We start from the raw sequence: 19,077 nt of genomic DNA, 5'->3' as shown, positions 1-19,077 counted from the left end.
AAAAAGAAAAAGAAATCCATAAATTATGAATTTCTTATTATCATTATTGTAGTGGTGGTATTATTATTGTTCGAGTCAGGCGATCGACAGCGACGTTCTTTGTTGTTGTTTCTCCTATTGTTAGGACGTGAAATGAGCGCCATTAGGAAATCTATATACCTGCGAGCGCATAATTGAGCGTGACCGATCAGATGTGTGCGCGCATACGCCGATGGCAACAACCCGCAACGGGGCCCCGGCACACACACACAACCACCGCAACAACAAATCACTTGGGCCCTTTTGTGTGCTGTGATTGTGTGTGAGGCAACCGTCTTCTAAAAGGAGAAATATAATCGGTGATGGGGGCTCGGCCGGGAAATCAAAAAAAAAGTCTCTATACGCGCGCTGATTATTTATGCATAATCTCAACTCTCACATGAAAATGAAGTCAGAGAAGAGGAGGAAGAACTCGGCCGTCTGATGAGAAGAATGGCTTCCATCCTTCAGTCGCTTCCTTCTCTCTCATCGTTTGGTTTGGGTTGGTTTCCGTCGTTAGTCAAATGAAGAATTCCCCTTCGTTAAATTATTAGAAGGAGAAAATCTATAGCTTTAAATACGAATGTATTCATTTTGTCTTCCAAAGAAAGAAAAGATAGAAAGAAGAAGAAGGGTTATAAAAGAGTTGAGGGGTACGTCTATAAGCTCTCGCGGGACTGGCGCGGGATCAACCGTCTCCGGAATAAATAAGAAAAAGCCAAAAAATTCGGATGGTCTAGCTCGGAGAGATCGTCATCGTCATTAGGGTGCGCGCACGCTCTGACTGTGGCTGCGGCTTAAATATATTTATTTATTTTCTTTCTTTCTTTCTTTCTTTTTTCGGTCGTGTTTTATGGTGCGTGCGGCCGCAGCATCGCGGCCGCGTGCCAGTGCAGCACCGGGAGCAAAGCCATTGAAGAGAGAAAAAAAAAGCCGTCGGCTACATATTTAATTGGTCCCCTTTCCTTATTCGACATCCAAGGGCAAAAAAAAAAGGACTGAGACACCCAAACATTTCAGACAACAACCCAAAAAGAAAAAAAGAAAAAAAAGAAAACGTCACGAAATGATGTAAGCCGCACTCGAGTTTTCATTGCCCGACAATCCCGCAGACACGTACGGCGGTCTATAAGAAGGAAAAACCGCGGGAGAACGCAAATCAGCTGATGATTGGCAACACCAAAAAACAAAAAACAAAAAAATTCGGGCGCCAAAATTTAAATAATTCAAATCGATTTTGGAGAGGAAAAAAAAAAAGGAAAACTAAAATGATTTGATGGATTGGATGACCATCCGCCGCCGCCGCAGAGTCGCTCCCTCGTAGTAAAAAATAAAAAATAAAAACGAACCGCGGCAGACCAAAAATTTTTTCTTTTTTTCGGCCGTGATCGTTTGTCTAAACAAGCGGGACGGAGTTTTATTGGAATGAAAAAGAAAAAAAAAAGTTTTTATGTGTACGATGCAAAGCCAAAACTCTCACTGTGGCCTCTCACGTTCCATTGGGTAAAAAGAAGAAGAAGAAAAAAAAAATGAAATTTACGACTCGACGTATATAAAAACATATACGCGCGCCTCCCGCTCGCGGCGTTCTCAAAAAAAAAAAAAAGCATCCATCGACGGAAGAGGAAAAATAAACGACCGGCGACGGAATGTACAATATATGCTATATATCTATATAGCCCTTTTTACCCCTGTGGTTCATCACATATCACTTAAGAATCGAGTCGTTTTTGATCCACGTTATAGTATCTACGAGGGAAAAGTACTACTAGAAGATGAATATTTCGGAGCCAGGAATTTGATAAGGATGTAGAGAGCAGCAGCCAACCATTCCATTCGCCAGATATATCTCTCATAAGGTAATAATAATAACCAGACTCTCTCCGCCTCTGTGTGTGTAATATGTATACAGCGCAGTAGCTTGGCCTATAGCTGGCCTATATAGAGTCGCAGACGAAAAAATATCTAAAGGTCGACGACGACGACAGGCATCTCTCTCCTTCCGTCGTCCTGGTGAGAGGGAGAGGGTTATTATTATGACATAAATATAGAGGACCTATGATAGGAAACGAAAAACTAATGTGTAATCTCATTGCAGAGCGCTGAGGCTGGAACGTCCAACGGGACTATGAAAGCCGATCTCCCCCGTCTCGCCCCCTACACCCATCAACTCCCTCTCGTACCTCACATTAACGGAGGGGGGGGGCACTGTACATATTCTCTATACATATAGAAGAAGCGTCTGTGTAGAGAGACAGGATCGAGTAATAATGAAACATAGCTCATCCCGAATATACGTATATATATAGGTTTGCTGGCCCGCTCCGGCCTGCCATGTTTGTTGCCCGTCTTTCATTTTGCTGTGCGCAACAATAGGGCTCTTCTCTCTCCTCTGTATATAGCCTAGAGACAACGAGAGTCACATTCAACCCGAAAAATCTTCTTTTTCCTTGTTCTTGTGTGCCATCCATCATCCGGTGGGTCTCGAGTATCAAACAAATGTGGAGCCTACGATCAGACATATTGGCTGGGCCGTGATGTATGGGTGCCATTTGCCCTCCCGCCGGGAGTGGTGGTGCTGATGATGATGGTCTAGTGCCAAGAGTGCCAGAGTGTCTGTCGAGTTATAAATTTACTTATAAAGAAGATATGTGTGTGTGATGTAATAACGTGCCCTGATCTAATGCACTTTGGTGCTGGCTGCTGGGCATGAAAAGAAAAATCACGGGTCTAATAATTCTTTTTTTCAAAATAAATACCGGAAGAAACAAATCTCTTTTTTAAAAGGCCCAACTGGGAAATGGGAGACGACAACAGGAAGTTTCCAATCTTCTCTTCTTCTTCTTCTTTCTTCATGATCAAACTGTCTTCTTAAATCTACTCGGCAGAAGATGCGGGGATTGATTTACTTTCAAGAGCTTATGTAGCTCGTCATTTGACCGTCTAGGTGAGTCCGCCCAACAATAAGATGCCCGTGTAAAATGAGATGGGGGGGCCAATCGTCTTCCCTACATGAAGGAGGGGGGGAAATGAATTGTAAAGAAGACGGGCATCATCAAAAAAATGTAAGAAGAAAGAAAAAAGAAACCAGATCAGCAGTTGCGCTTGGGTCTTTATTGGAAAACGAGACGGACTGATGGGGGGGTGAACCGGTGCTCCGAATAGAAAGGCGAAACATGGCCGTCTGTGGATAGGTAATGGTCGTCGTCCTTGTGCCATCATATCTCTCTCCCATTTTTTGATTGCCATCAAAACTGCTCGGATCAATGGGGGCGGTTTGATGGGTCCAGGAGGAAAAAAGAAGAAGATGGAAATTGCTTATCCTTTTTGCTCTCTCTCTCTCTCTTTTCCTCCTTTACCCTATAATAATAATCATAATAATATTAAGAGCTTGGCGTCCGTCTCTATATAGTTCTTCCCGGCCATCAAGACTCTTGATGTGGAGAGAAGTCTCACACACACACACACACGGAATATAATCAAATGAATAAATAAAATAGGCCCGGACATTCTTCTTCTTCTTCTTCCTTGAATCAAAATAAGAAATAAGTTCCCCCCTCACTAAAAATTCGTTTCCTAAGGGGGATTTCTTTATTGTCGTCTTATGAATATACGAGATCCCTACAAGATCAGTTTCTCCGCCTAGTATAGGCGGATGGCGCAACAACAACAACAACAACAAGACGGCAGCTATATACAGATGGATATATATATGTGTACAGTTGTGTGTGTTGCCTGGGCGCATATTAATATGGTTGCCTGGAAATATACTATAGGGTATAATACTATATAGTATATACATATAGGCGGGCCGTCGTAAAACATGCATGCATGTAAATCTATCGAGAGGAAAAAGGAAGGAAAAGAGAATTAATACATTTCTCTTATATCTTCTACTTCTTCTTCTTCGTCGTTTTTTTATTGTCGCCCATCTTTCCAAGTGAAAAAACTTTGGTCGGCGACGGAATTTTTTGTGTATTTTATATTTCTTTCTTTTTTCTTCCTTCCTTGTCCGCTCTTATTTTCCCAACCGGAAATTGATGGACTATCCCCAAGTGGCCGGGGGTGGGTGGGAGAGAAGACGACTCTCTGACTCGACTTTGCCATGTTGTTTGATGACGTTACAAAATTCAACATGTGAAATTCCCCATCCGATATGAGCCCCGGCGATACTTCAAGATTGATGGGCGCCGCCGTCCTATATAACCCCCACCCGACAGAAACTTTTTCGCTTTCAAAAATCCCCCTCCTTCCAAAACTAGCTTGGGCCATCAAAAAAGTGGAAAGGAAAAATCCCCCAACGGTCGTCCTTGTTATCATCTCTGATGAAACTTTCGTGAGTGGCTCCTGATCCTCCTTGCGTCTGGCCAATGAATTTTTCGACTTTATTTATTCATCCGCCCCAGTTTTTTTTCTTTCTTTTCCTTCTCGTGTCCAGCCATCGACCGGAGCCTTAACGAATCGAAAAACCGAACCGACAGAATAATTCATTATGGGGGAAAGTAAAAATAAAAATAAAAAGCGAAAAGAAGAGCTGCTGGCTGCTCACATCCAAACGGGAATCAAGTTAAGCCGAGGGTACGCAATCATCTGGATGCGTGTCAAGCGTCTTCCCCAGAGACTCTCTCTTCTCTTCTTCTTCGTCTATCAAAAGCGGAGATTCCCCTTCTTATTCCTTTTCCTTCCGGAGACTCCAGCTCCACCCCACCCAAGAGTTGCTTCCTCCTTCTCTTCTCTCTCTTCTTTTTCTTCTGTGTTTTGAGATCGAAGGAAATAAAACATACATAGAGTAGAAACAACATGAATGTATGTATGCTGGAGTTTGTAGCGCCAGGAGGAATGGAAAGGGGATCACGATGGGAGGCTGAGACAACGAAAGAAGGAGCGGCGGCGGGGGAGTGAAGAAAATGCAATCGTCCTCCTCCTCCTACTCCGTGAACCGCGCCCGCCGACGCGATCCTTGTGTGTTTCTCTCTTTTTTCTCCGCCATCAAAAGAAATTCCCTCTCAAGTCTAACAGGCACATAAAAGTTGTTGTTGAGATGGACCTTTTCCAGCTCTTCTTTCTTTCCTTCTTTTTTTCCTTCTGTGTATTTATTTATTTATTTATTTCTTCTGAGATAGAATCCCGCCCGGCTCTAGATGCCTTTTCCGCCTAACCCTCACTTCCTCCTCCTACCCCCCCCCCCCCCTTGTGATCTATTACGGCAATGGCTACTGGGCCTCGGCCGGCCTATATGCGATCTGACGATGAAGGGCGGGCGCGTAGGGTGTAGAAAGCATCGAGAAATCCAAGGAGGGAGAAATTCGGTTTGATATCAAAAAGAGAAAAGAGGGGGGGGGGGGGGAAACGGACTGAGGGGTGAGAGATGGCCGGCAAGAAGAGCCATTTCTGGCTTGATATGTGAGCGATAGAGGGCGGACGGACGGGCCAGACGGGGCGAAAGAGAATTACGAGCATATAGAGGGGGGGGGGGGGGAAATCGGGTGCGTCTCTATAGCGTGCGGAAGCCAAAAGCTCGCAGTTGGGAAAACAAAGAAATCACATGGTCTTGGCCAGCAGCAGCAGCAGCAGCAGCGGCCACCAATAAGGAACAACCCGCTCGAAAAGAAATCAGAAAAAGAACCCGAAAAAGCAATAAAAAGATATCGCCCAACCAGAAAACTAAAGGGAAACTTGAAACCGATTGCGTTTGCGGACGAGGCGAGAAAGAGAAAAGGAAGAAGAAGAATAAAAGAACTTCTTCTTCTTCTTTCTATTGTTATACTACGCACAGTACTGGCTATAAGTACACATCTGATTAAAAAAGCTTCTGCTCTTGAAGAATGCCAGTGGCCAGCGGCGGCCGGTCGCTCTTATGTTCATCTAGAGATTGTCGTCCACTGATTGGATTTCAAGCCCGTAACAAGTGCAGGATAAAATCCAAACTCACGTATATGACGTCCAAACCTCAATCAGACCGTTATATGGCCAGCGTTTTTGTCTGTCTGACTCGATGACGTGTGTCGACACGTTTTCAACTCGTTTGAATCATTTGAAAATTTTTAAGTTGATGGCCTTTGCCAATTATCTTCGACTCGATTCACTCGAATTGGGGGCGCAGTTGTGTGTACATTTATCGGCGCATTGCATCAATGAGAACTTTCCTAAAGAACGCCGGCGTCTATATACTTCATCTACACCTTTTGTTGTTGCAAGAGCTTACAACAGCCTTTATTGTTCCTCTAATCTTCCTCTTATGTTTGCCACCCTCCACCTACTCTGTGCAACAGACGAAAAGAAAAGAAAAAAGGAGAAGGCCTTTATGTTTTTTCCTCTCTCTCCAATATGGAAATCAATCAACCCGAAAGGTTAGCGCATTTTCTATCTACGACTATTCTCCTTTTTTTTTCTTCTACCAAACTGATTATAGAAAAAATAATCTGAAGGGCCCGCCAAGTTGAAATTTCCTCCCATTTCCATACATCAAACTATTAAAGAAACTCAAGAAAAAAACAAAGATGCCAAGAGAATTTGTAATTCGTTTGGTGTTGGTGTGCTGCCTATGTGGTCCCGGTGCTGTGTGTGTGCTGTCGGATATAATAATAATAATACGCGCCCAGGCCAATACCGAAAATCACCCGTGATGGGAGCCCAGACTCTTTTTCATGATTTATCGCTGTGTGTGTGTGTGTTTGTTGTTGTTTTTTTTTCGGTTTTTCCCAATCTCACATATATATTACCCCACCTCTCTTTGATAGAAGGCCAAGCGATTTCAGATAAGAGAGACAATTTGTTTGGTATTTTTTCCGTTGTTGTTTAGTTCCTTATTATTTTGTCGAGATTTCTTTTCTCCTTTCATATATCCGAGACGTTATTATTCCATCCATCGATCGGAATAAAAAAAGGAAAACAACTATGCGTGTGTGTGTGTCCGTGTCGAGATCTACGCTCATCTCCGAAAAAAGAGTGTCGTAAATTAAATCCACACTTTGACACGTATAGACTGGGAAAACGGGAAGGGGAAGGGAAATTCAAAAAAGAAAAAGATCGGCCCGCCGTGATTGGGCACGTACACCGCAACGGCGATGATTCTCCGTGTGAACTACTCAACACAGAAAATTCAATGGCGCGCGCGCGCGCGCATTCAAACAGAGTTTGACAAGAGTTGAGAGAAAACAATCAAATCTACACACAACTTGTATACTGTGTGTTTCCAGTTCATTTCATTCAATATAGTATAAAAAGGAGCAAATCAATTCTTGTCGCCCAACTTTCAACCCCACAACAATCAAACAAAAGTCCCCCATCCTCGGTCCGTGTCGATAAGTGTTACACGACAGCTACAGGATAAAAAGAAAATGAAATAAAAGAGAGAAACTAAACACATCATATCTCTATGGGGTTACGAAACAGCTGCGACCCTTCAACTCCCCTTTATTATACAGGCCGAGACAGATGATGAAATAGATTTTTCGCTTCGATTTTTTAAAAGAGAGAGAGAGAGAGACGGGGGCAGATTTGAAAAAAAAGGGCGCCAAATATAAATTGGGTACAGGCTGGCGGCTGGCTGCTGGTTGGGGGCTGATAGGATGTATGCGGGCGGGGTTGGGCTGTCGATAGGCCGGTAAAAAACACGACGAGGCAAACGGCGCGTGCACAACACGCAGCAGCAGTCGGATCGTGTGTGTGTTCATCTCTCACGACGCAACTCCCTTTCAACCCCCCGCCTGTCGGAATAAATGGTGCGGACGCAGAGAGGGAGAGATGGTCCGTTTTGATTCCGACACCGAAAAAAAAATAAATAAAATTGTTGGAAAAGGGAAAGAAAAATCGTCGGCAGCACGCGTGTCGTGTGCGCTCGTTTATTGGCAGTTCCCTGCGGTCGGCCGAGCGGAAGAAGAAAAAGAACAAAAAGTGAAGGGGGGAAAGAAACACTCGTGATTATTTGGCGCCATATTTGAACTCTGCGCACCGCAGAGCGCGCGCGTGCCCTGCATATATCTTGTTCCACATATCCAGAAGTGAGAAAAATAGTCTACAGAGAATTTTTTTTTCGTGTTACATTTTTTTGTCCAACACACGGAGGACGAGTGGCTGGGCAAATAAGAAACACACAGGCGTCTGTGCTGATGCAATACGGCTCTATCAATAAATTATACTATAGAGAAGGAAGCCGATAGAATTCAAAATGGAGGTGGAAAACGACAGATTGCTACACACACTTTTTCAATAATAAAAAAAAAAGAACAAGTACCAGAACCATGTACATAATACACGCACTGGAAATTGGAATATTGGATCGAAGGCCCTTCTTTCTTTGAAGAGGGTTAAGGCCTCCCTTTTGATTCTTTTTCTACTTTGACTTTTGCCAGTCAAGCGTAAGAGAAAATAAGGGAGCCCGAGTTGGGTAAATAAAAAGGGAGAAAAGGCCAAGTTGATATTGCCGAGATGACTCAGCTAGCGCTGCTGCCAACATCCTTTTCTCAGCTGAAGCGTATGAATTTCACAGCGACGGCCCTTGTGTTGACCTTTTCATATATCACCAGATTCCTCCTCCTCCCACCCACCATCCTCTTATATATACGCAATCGATTTTTTTCGCCATTCAAATTAATTTTTTGTTCAGGACTTTGTTGTTGTTGTTGTTGCTACAAACCCCAGGAGTCCTCGTGCTCGACTCGAAATTCTATTAGTCGCACCATGTCAACCGCTTTGTGAGTCTCTCCATCTCAGATATTGATTGGTTTTACAAAAAAACATTTTTATTTCCTTTTTTTCTGGAAATAGGCCCAACAGCTGGGCAACAATTGCCAGACACACACAGTTGCGTGCATAGAATCGACGGTGAAAAACCAAAGAGGGTAAAGAGACAAATTGAGTCAACGGAGAGAGGGTGACGTCTGCGCAACTTTGAGACACCAACGCCTATACAGATATATGTACACACAACAAGAGCATCCCAAAGCAAGAGGAGGGTGTTGGGCCGCGCCCTACCTAACTGCACAGTTTGGCGCACCCCTCACAAAGTGGTGACTCTACTACACCGAGAGAGAGAGAGTTAGAGAGAGAGATAGATGGGTCCACATTTGTTCAAGGTGCCTGGGCTCCAGGCTCCTGTCTAACATGCAGGGGGTCGGAGAGATACAAACAGGAGTAAGAAGAACATAAAAGGTGATGCAAGTTAGCGCGCCAGAGTGTTGGCATAGAGTTGGAACGAGGGTGAAAGTTGACAAAGAAGAATTTCTTCCTCTCCACATAAAAGAGAGTCCCCCCCCCCCCACCCCTACTGTTCCTCCTCCTCCTCCTCCCTCGAGTATTTCCAGCAAGACGGAAATGTTGTCGACACCGGGAAATGTCTGTGTGTCGTATATATATAAGATCTCAAGTTAACTGGTCACGTCACAAACACAAGGATGAGCACACACGTGCGGATGTGTTATGCATGTAAATCACATTTTTCCGGAATCCCCCCACCTTTTTGTACTGTGTACAGCTCCAGTATTATGTGCTAAACTTTAAGAAGCTTAGAAGACATCTAACACTCCTAAGACCTTTGTCGACTACGCTATCCGTCATTCCGGAATGCGGAGTGCGTATATAGTCTACACATTTCCGCAGTGTGTTATTATTGTGTGTACAGTTTAAAAGATGAGCCCGTCGTTGACATGGGCAACGGCCACAACAATAGGGAAAAACGACCATCAACCAAAAGTGAGAGATGGATACATAATCTGATGGGCCGGCCATTACCCATTGTCCGAAAAAAAGAAAAAGAAGAAGATCAGATAAATAATAAGAGTAAAAGTAAAAACGACTCTCTCTCCCCCCATACATCATAGGCGGGTGGCCCCTATGGCACCTACTTATATGAAGGGACTATTGCACGGTCGTCAACCCTCGTTACGTGATGCATGTTATGATTGGTGGGGAGGGGGAGGAGGAGGAGTGCGGACCGCAGCTGTCGATTTCCATCGCTCGTCAGCTCGTCACCGTTTTGTTCGCAGCGTAAAATGATAAACATCGACGAGCAAACGACCAAATAGAAATAAGCAAATTTGTTGTTGTTGCTTCTTACCTTGAACGACGAGGTGGATGATGGTGTCGGGCCGGCGTCGCTCGTTGACCAAACAGGTGTACTCTCCGTGATCGTAGTGCCGGACGGGGAAGAACTGGAGGGCGTAGGTCTGAGAGTCGAGCGTCATCCGGTCCTGGTTGTTCCAGACGACGACCGCGTTGTTGCTGTACTCGACCAGTTTGATGGCCGACGTTTCGCCGTGCAATCCACCGCCGGACACACTCCGAGTTCCGTTGGCCGCCGATGAGGAAGATGATGATGATGAAGAGGATCCGGACGGTGGCAAATTACATCCTTGGCAGCGCCATTCCAGCGCTGAAATCAACGACAGTTCACTCACTCCCGGACATGTCAAGTTGACACTGTGGCCAGCTTTGACGACGACCGTCTGATAAGACAACGCCGAAATATCTGTGCACACATAAAACAAAATAAAACAAGAGAAAATGTTTAAAGTCAAAGTTACCCGTAGCTCACACGCAAATACAAGAAACTACCAAAAGAATACGAGCAGGTGTAATTCACTCTGACAGCCAGAAAACACAACAATCAGCTGTCAAAACAGCTGATCGCTATCCTTATATTACTAAAAAGCAATAGCCAAGGGCATGTTTGCCAAAATGATTCAATACAACTTCCAACAGAAAACATCCTTCATTATGTGTACATTAGAGCTTTTATTTACAAGAGTCTTATGATTTGTGCTGTTTAGCCAAAGTATTAAGTCTGATCTATTTGATTTGAATCGGCTTTGATATAAATAAATAGCCAAAGTCTACTCTAGCAAAGTCCACGGTGGAGAGAGGGGGCTAATGAAGCGGTATTATCTGTCGGTCAAGATAATGCGGGTCGGAGATGTGAGCCCACTGATCCGTGTACGGACCGGACGCTCCGGGACCAGCGGTGGGACCCAGCACAGACAGACGGGAGGGAGAAATTATAAAAAAGAAAAGAGGAGGGAAACTTGTTCGACTTGGAGTAGTAGAGTAGTACTAGGAGGGGGGGGGGAGAGTTTTTGAAGGATGGAAAATAAGGAACTCGATCAAGTCTATACCCAAGGAATGAGGAAGAAGAAGAGGAGGGGGGGGGGGGTCAGAGTACGTAGATATATATATATAAGCTCTCATTATAAGGAGAAATCGAGCAGAAAATCCCCTACATCTTCTGTGGATAGACATTAAAAGGAAGGGTGGCTGGCCCCCTACCAGCTGCGCCCGTCATTTTCTTTTCCGCCCCCTCGACGTTAAGAAAACATCCAGCTATACTATACGGCATGGCATGGCAGCAGCTATCAAAACAACAATGAAAAGAAATATCATCCGCAGTTGATGATCAAAAATTTTGGTCTCGATCGATAAAACTCGTCCATCTCATTTCGCATCTCTTCTATTATTATTATTATTGTCATCTTCTTTTATGATTTTCATATCCGGATGGATTGATACGTTGCGAGCCGGAAGAACATGACATGTACAAGGGGTTGAAAGATTTTTCGACATGATTCTCTTTTTTTTTATGAAATAATAAATAATGACGCAAAAAAAAAATAATAATAATAAAAAAGAGCTCAGATTTATTCCTCCCCCTACGCCAGTTTCCTTTTGACTTTTTTTTCCGGGGGATTGATTATTACGGCGCCATGTCTTTATTTGGTTTCTCGTCACAAGGGCTACACCAACCCAGGGAGGGGCTGCTGGGCTGGCAGGCTCCGGCTTAGCACGTCAAGTCTGACTAATGTCAGACGTTCCTTCTTCTTCTTATATATTATCAAATATATAATAATATACAGCTCTTTTTTTTTATTTTCGTCTGCGACACATCTTTCTCCATTCGGGTCCGTTTGGCTCGAATGGAGTCTACCACGCGCCTAGATATATTTCGATTCCATATATAAAAACTTATTGCTCGAGAGGGGGGAGAGTCGTCATTTGTATTGTGAAATTTATAATGCGATCAGGATTTTTTGGGCGAGGACGACCGGCCATTGTAATATACACAAGCACACCAATCCTTTTTTCTTCTTCTTCTTTCGATGTGCGTTATAATATGTACAAGTGGAGAGAAATTCTTTCATCGACTTTGTCACATCAACATGTTCGACTGAAAAGGGAAGAAGATGTATAGGGACGACATTGTGTAGAAGGAAATCTCATATATCCCGCGCTCTTCTTTTTATAGATAGATCTGCTGTTGAATTCGGCCCCTTTCCAAAAAGGGCATCTCGAAATTACATCTCCGCGCTCTAGAGATGTGTGTGTGTGTGGCTGTGGCTGGCGGCCGATGGGCTCTATAATCGCATGCAAAAATAGCTGAGAATCTCTTCTCTTTCCTTCTTTCTCTCTCCGCTTTGGAAACATAATCAAATAGACGCTAAGTATTTAGAAAAAGGAATCAGGAAATCAGACGTAATCATCGTGTGTTGTACACATCATAATAATAAGAGGAGAGAAACATTATGTATGCAGGTGTGGTCGCAGCATTCGCTCATATATAGACGCGCGCGCGCGTGTGTAAAGAAGAGAAAAGCCCAAATGGAGCCCGCTGCTGGGCCACCATGGGGTAATGAGAGGGCCAGCAATTGCCGGCAACACTCGAGAGCTCGTTGGCATTCCCTCTCTAGCGCCTCATTACAGGTATTGGTTTTGTACCGGCCTCTACAGCTTCTTTTATTTAAACTGTAAAAAGAATAAAGAATAAAGAGAGAAAAAAAGAATAGACAACATTTTGGTTTTGCTTGTGGTTTTTCCGTCTTTCACTTTGTTGGGAGTTGGCGTTTAGTATCTCGATTGTTTTGGAGGGCCATCGGCCTCTTGGCCGACTTGACCCACTCGTAAAAAAAAGAAACTCAAAGAAGAAGAAGAAGAAGAAGACGGCCAGCTCGTTGTGGGGGATCGATCGATCGTCACGGGCGTACAAAAGAAACTCTGGCGATTAGCGACGGCCCGCCAAGAGATATGAACAGCACTTCTTTTTCCTCTTCTTCTTCTTCTTCTTCTTCTTTGAATGTGTAAAAATAAGCCACGACCTGGTGGCGGCAGGAGCGGCACATCGTTCACACCACCCGACACTTAGAGACGTACCGATTGCTGGTCGGTGAAAAGGACGGCAAATCGTTATTATCGTCCGCTATATGTAAGAAGAAGAAGAGAAGCTTGCCACGGGCTGGCCGGCCGGCTGCTGAATGGGATATATAATAGATATAGAAATAACCATCAGCCAGCTATTATTTCCTTTTTCTCTTTCTTTTTCTTTCCCCCGTTGTTTCACATATTTCGTCGACTATCGTTGCCGATTCCTGATGAATGGGATGTGCTGCCCAGCAAGCAGCTTTATCGAATTTTTCGCTCACAAAAGAAATTGTGGAGATAAAATATGGAAGGAAAGAAAAACATTCATCTGAAACTCAATAAACAAATGGCTCCGGCGGAAACCCGCCAGCTCCTCTGCGTGAATTCTTAGGGCCGCTAGAAAAGATGACCGCCCCCGTCGTCATCATCATCCCAGTCGGACGCTATACGCAACAATTTCTCCGTTATATATTTTTTTTTCCTTTGCGTGTGTGTTTTTTTTTTAGCGATGACGAATATCTACAGAGAAGCGCGAGGAAGAATGAAAACATCAAAGTGTGCGCAACGGTTCTATAAATAAAGAAATGAATGTTGCATCAAAGAAGATAAAGGCGGAACAATGGGCCGCACATCTTCAGAGAGAGAGAGAGACGTCCGTCGGGTGTCGGTCGGGTTAAAAGACATATATACACATCGCCTTTTTTTTTCAAGAAAAAAACAGATATAGTCTCTCTACTGGTAAAGAATAAGTCGCTGAAACTGCTGCTGCTGCTGCAGCTGTTTCATCTGTGTCTCTGTTTGAATTTATTATTCATGAGCAAGTTTTTTCCTTTTTTCCCAAAGAGGTCGATTTCCCAAGACGACCCCGCATACTTACACCTGCCGCAGGTGAGAGAGAGAGAGAGACCATATCTCCTATTCGAATTTGCGTAAAATGGAATTTCAACCGAAAAAATACCACGGCGCATTGGGGGGAGAAAATAGCTGAAATGGCGATCAGTGGCCATGATAAATTTGAAAAAAAGAAATCCTTTTGGTGCTGCTGCTGCTGCTGCTACCCTCCTATATAGGAAGAGAAATATATCTAGGTATGTGGTGTCGGCTGGCGCGTCGACTATTTTTCCAGCACCTTTTCTTTTTTATTTTCTTTCTCGTCCGGTTGAAAAATTCCGAGTTGATGGCACAACTTTTTTTCTTCCTTCGGTACAAGTATCGGTACGTCTAAGGGCTATACTATTTTCTCAGTGGTCCTTATATAATCGAATGAAGAGAATCGGCGGGTCACGCTCCTATCGAAGACTCTCAATAGAGGCGCTCAAGAAAAAGAGAGGGGGGCCGTCTGTTGTGTGTATGCAAAGGAGAATGGGACGCTCTTCAACCCAAAAAAGATATCTATTTATCGAGTCTCTTTTCTCAGAGGCCAGGTGAAGAAGCGGACCGACTATCCTTTCAACTTTCGTACAGAGTACAGACGCATATACACAACGGAAAAAAAAATTGTAAATTGGATGGGACAGTCCTGCTGCAGCAGCGCGTATAATGTACACACACACACACACATGGACGGGCTTCTCTTTTTGACTTTCCAGCTCTTGACATCATCAAAAGAAAACGAGCCGGCCCGGGTTCTCAGTGAACAAAGCAAAGGAGGTTCTTCTTCTTCTTCGTTTTTGAGCTGCTCCTTTTTGGACCTCGTCTATAGCACACAGGACACACTCGACCAATGACTATAATCCCTCCCCGCCTTTTATATTCAAAGAAAACGGCGGCCAATTTTGACTCTCGAGGAAAATTTATTGAGATTTCTTTCCACCCTTTTTCTCTTTTTTTCTTTTTTTTCCTTTTTGAAGAAGAAGAATAAGAAAATCCATTAGTTATGACTAACTTCTTATTATAAACGTGTGGCGGTTCGAGAGATGCCACCCTCATGGAAGCGCGACGGTGCGGTTAAACTCCTTAAAGGAAATATGTACTTTTCATTCCGGACCTTTTCCCCTCTCTCTTGGATTATGTCAATTGCTCAGGTCAGAGCCGGACAATCACGGCCGCATTCAATGGGCGTTCGTACGTAGGCGGTTGCGACAAATTTCAGTTTAAATTTAAAATTTAAAATTTTTTTTTTTTTTTTTTTTTTTTTTTTTCCAAAGAATTTTATGGAAAAACAAAAATTAAGTCTATAAGCCCGTCCCATAAAAATGCAGACGGACAGACGTGGACGACTATATATACATCTGCCTTGTAGTGCCTTGTTTGGCCGTGTTGGAGAGAATCGAGATAAGCCAAAGGATGGCATCACATCGTTGTTTATTTATCGAGTAAAAAGAAAAAGAAAAAAGAGAGAAGTTGACGACTGGTGATAACAACCTGCTCCGCCGACCGACTCTCATCCAACCCAAAAAAGAAAGATCATAAGGAGGAGGATGATGATGTTTCTTCTTCTTCTTCTTCTTCCAAGATGGCCAAACGAGATTTTCATCCAAATAAAAACTGTCCAACCAGAGTTGGGCTGGCAAAAAAAAAAAAGTGTCTAGCTCATATAAAGATATTTCCCAGCTAGAGAGAGCTTTCACAACCTCAAAAGTTGATCACCCACAAGCCCAGCCACACACACATCATTGGATATATTGTCGACATCAGCAGTTTGGTTGAGGAGCTGATGCTGGGGGGGGGGGGGGGAAGGAAGAAGAAGATTGAGGATCATGTCTGTGCAAGGCAGTCAAAGTCGACGACTGCATAATAAGAATACAAGAGATGTTGGCCGCATTCAAACCCAAATGAAACGGGCCAGAGAGAATATGGAAGAAATCAAAAAAGAGAACTCCCCTTTACAGTTGATTTGGTAAATACTGCCAACCCACCCCTTTTTTTTTGGTCGGGTGTTATCTGGTGATGCGGTCACGTACCATGTGGGGGGGGGGAGATGTCACAGCCAGTTTTCATAGTCAACAGCTATATAGCCCGAAACACAGCTCATAATATCAGTAGACATGACGAGCCTTCGTGACATTGTTAGGCTACATCTTTATATACAGGGGGACGGGCGGAATAAGAAACGGCCGATATAAAAAGAAGAGGCGAGGTTTGAACGAGAGCAGAAGGAGGGGGGGAAGACGACAAGGAGACAGATTTATCCAAGCGGCCATCAAACGGACGCGCGCAACAAATTCAGAGGACAGAGTTTGTGTATAACCTTCATGCTGGACTGTTCTTTTCTGTCCAGTCGGGCATCAAAAAATCCCGACTGGACAAAAAAAAATAAAGAAAAAAAGGGAAACAAAAGAAACGCGCACATTCTTGCGTATGGAGAGAGAAAGAGAGACGGACCGGCGTTACTCCTCGTTGACTATTTCATCAATAGGGCCATTAAAGAAGTCTCTCCCCAAAGTGCGCGACTGGGCCAAAGAAAAGAGACGGCCCCTTCTATCAAACAACAACTATAGGCCCCTGATTTGTTGTTTTGTTGTTGTTCCATCACGGGACGTTGATTTCCCAGAAAGAAAAAAAAAAAGTTTATTCACAAGTTTAACGACGCAGCAATCTTCTTTGATGAACGAAACACACAAACAACAGACGGACGGACGGACGGACGGACGGGAAAAAAGGAAAAAAAAACAAAATCTAACCAAGCTGATGCGCAATAATAAGGCCCTGAAGAAGCTTCTTGAGCCCATCATCATCATCACGACCCAGGGCCGGCGCAGTATTAGTCTACACACACACTCTACACACACCTTATTTTATTTTGTTTTCTTTTGTTTTTCTCTCTCGGTTGACTGTGATGTTTCGGGGCGGCTGATGGCGGTTCCGCTTCGTTAAAAGAGAAATAAACCGGGCGCCTCGTGCCAGCACGTCAAACACCAAAGTCGCACAATAGGCAAAACATCACAAGGCCCTTTTTTTTTCTTTCTTCTTTTTTCCTTTTTAGTGTGTCACAAATAAAAAGGATAAATAAATAAATGGGCGGCAGAAAGATTGGAAATCAGCAGCAGCCAGAAAGACACAAGAGAATCAAGTCGTTCCAGAGATTTTTCGAGCGCGGGGTTTTTGAATGGCGCAAGGAATTTTTTTTTTTTTTCCCCTTCACAATTTCATATCATCTCCCGTCGAGTGGCATCATCTTCGAGAGAGGAAAACCAGATATTTCTTTTTGGGCCTATTCCAGTGTGTAACTATTGACTCTCTCTCTCTCTCTCTATCTTTTTTCTTTGAAATCTTTCCCAGGTAAAAAGATATAGTCGCGGCTGACTGTGGATTTTTGTGTATTTTGAGAACCTTTTTTTGCCCGCCACCATCTCTCTATGCTGAGAGAGTCGGGCCGTCGAGTCAGCAGCTTCTCGAGTGGCCATTTATAGTGGTAATAGCGTAAAATCGCCAGGTGGTCATATGCCTCCTAATCTTGACGTCCATTTCCAATTCCACATGCGGGTGGTAGGACCTATTCTTCTTCTATCTTGTTTCTTTTCTTTTTTTCTTTCTTGGCTAGAAACCCCCTGGACTCTATGCCCGTCTCTCACTGCTGGATATGTACGTATAGTCTCCTTTTTTTCCTTCTTCCGCGCGCTGCATTGGTGCAACTCTTTCCCCCCACCATACAAAAACTGACATTTTGACTTTTTCCAGCTCCCCCTTTGCTGCTTCGATCAAGATAGCGCCAGCACATCCAGCCATCGATTTATAACTTTGCTTAGACGCTTGGGCATTATACGGCCGATAGTAAAAAAAAAAAAAAAGCTTTGGCCTATAATCCTAATGTAATTGTAAATATATATACTAGGCCCACTTGATTTTTATTTATTTTTTTAGTGAGCGACCGCACACACAAGAGTTTGAAGACAAAAAATCAAACATTCCCGGAGTAATCGGAAACTGGACGCGGAATGTTGCGTCGCCAGATTCCTGTGCGCCTTTGACAAGCCAGCGGAGAGACGCCAGCACCAGTTGACGGCCGAAAAAAACAGCGATGATGGATGTCAAAACCGCACAAACAACAATCTGACAAACATGTTGTAAGAGATGATCTACGTGTCTACGTTTTCTATTCCCCCCCAACCGGACGGAAAACAAAAAAATTTGACATCTTTTTTGTTGTGTTTTTCTTTTGAAAAAAGAGATCCGCATCGTGAATACGTAATCTGTTATTTCCCAGCGCATAACATTCGCTCACGAGTATATATATTTTCACTGGAAAAAAAGGAGGGGGGAATTGCAACGATTTCGTCAAGATTCGTATCGCAGGGAGATCAAGACAAGGCCCAGCCATCTGGCAAAAGAGTTTTTCTTTTTCTTTTTTCCACCCACCGTGATAGATTCACGCCGGGTGTATTATATGTTTGTCTATACCGTCCGACTATGTCGTAGATTTCCATCTCTCCGGGACCCAAGTTGACAAGTCTCAGCCGGGAAATTTTCTTTTCCCCCAGAAAAAATAAAACCAACAGTTGTAAGACTCAAAAGTCATTTGAAATATTCCGTCAGTGCTGGGCTACACCCCAGATGGCATTCCGCAACGGTTCGTTTCAAAGTTGTTTGGTTTTATTTATTTTTTTTCCAAGTGAAGAAATTGAAAAATAAAGGCGCTAAATATAGGTCGTCCGGCGTGTAACAAAAGAAAAACGGACGGTTAAGATTTAAAAAAAAAGAAATCTGCCCAAAAGATTCTTGTTGTGTTATTTTTCCCTGGCTGTATGTACGGCCCCGCTACGACGTATGTGCTCAGCAATAAATAATGATGCGGCGTCAGCGGCTACACACAAGACGGCGGCGTCGGTTCTGGTATAGAAGAAGGCGGGCGGCGGTTGTTTTTGCGGCTAAAGAAGAAGAAGAAGGGCGCGGAATGTGCCAGCCAGAAAAACTGTTAGACGTGTACGCGGACCAAAAAAAGAGAGAAACTAACGATTCCCCTCGCAAGTATTTCAGCTGTTGAAAAGAGAGAGA

At 43.8% G+C, this 19,077-nt stretch overlaps 1 protein-coding gene across 1 annotated transcript in view; it reads right to left on the bottom strand.

The window, feature by feature from the left end:
- The window catches only part of LOC124310854 (tyrosine-protein phosphatase 99A-like), a 691,797-nt gene that overhangs the window by 648,894 nt on the left and 23,826 nt on the right, over positions 1–19,077 (bottom strand). Inside the window, exon 6 of the mRNA XM_046774937.1 lies at positions 10,076–10,486. Coding sequence (XP_046630893.1) covers positions 10,076–10,486 — 411 coding nt within the window. The remainder of the gene's footprint in view (positions 1–10,075; positions 10,487–19,077) is intronic.

This window comes from Daphnia pulicaria, chromosome 8 (genome assembly GCF_021234035.1).
Source record: "Daphnia pulicaria isolate SC F1-1A chromosome 8, SC_F0-13Bv2, whole genome shotgun sequence".
Classification (NCBI taxonomy): Eukaryota; Metazoa; Arthropoda; class Branchiopoda; order Diplostraca; family Daphniidae; genus Daphnia; species Daphnia pulicaria.
This window is presented reverse-complemented; position numbering and strand designations above follow the sequence as displayed.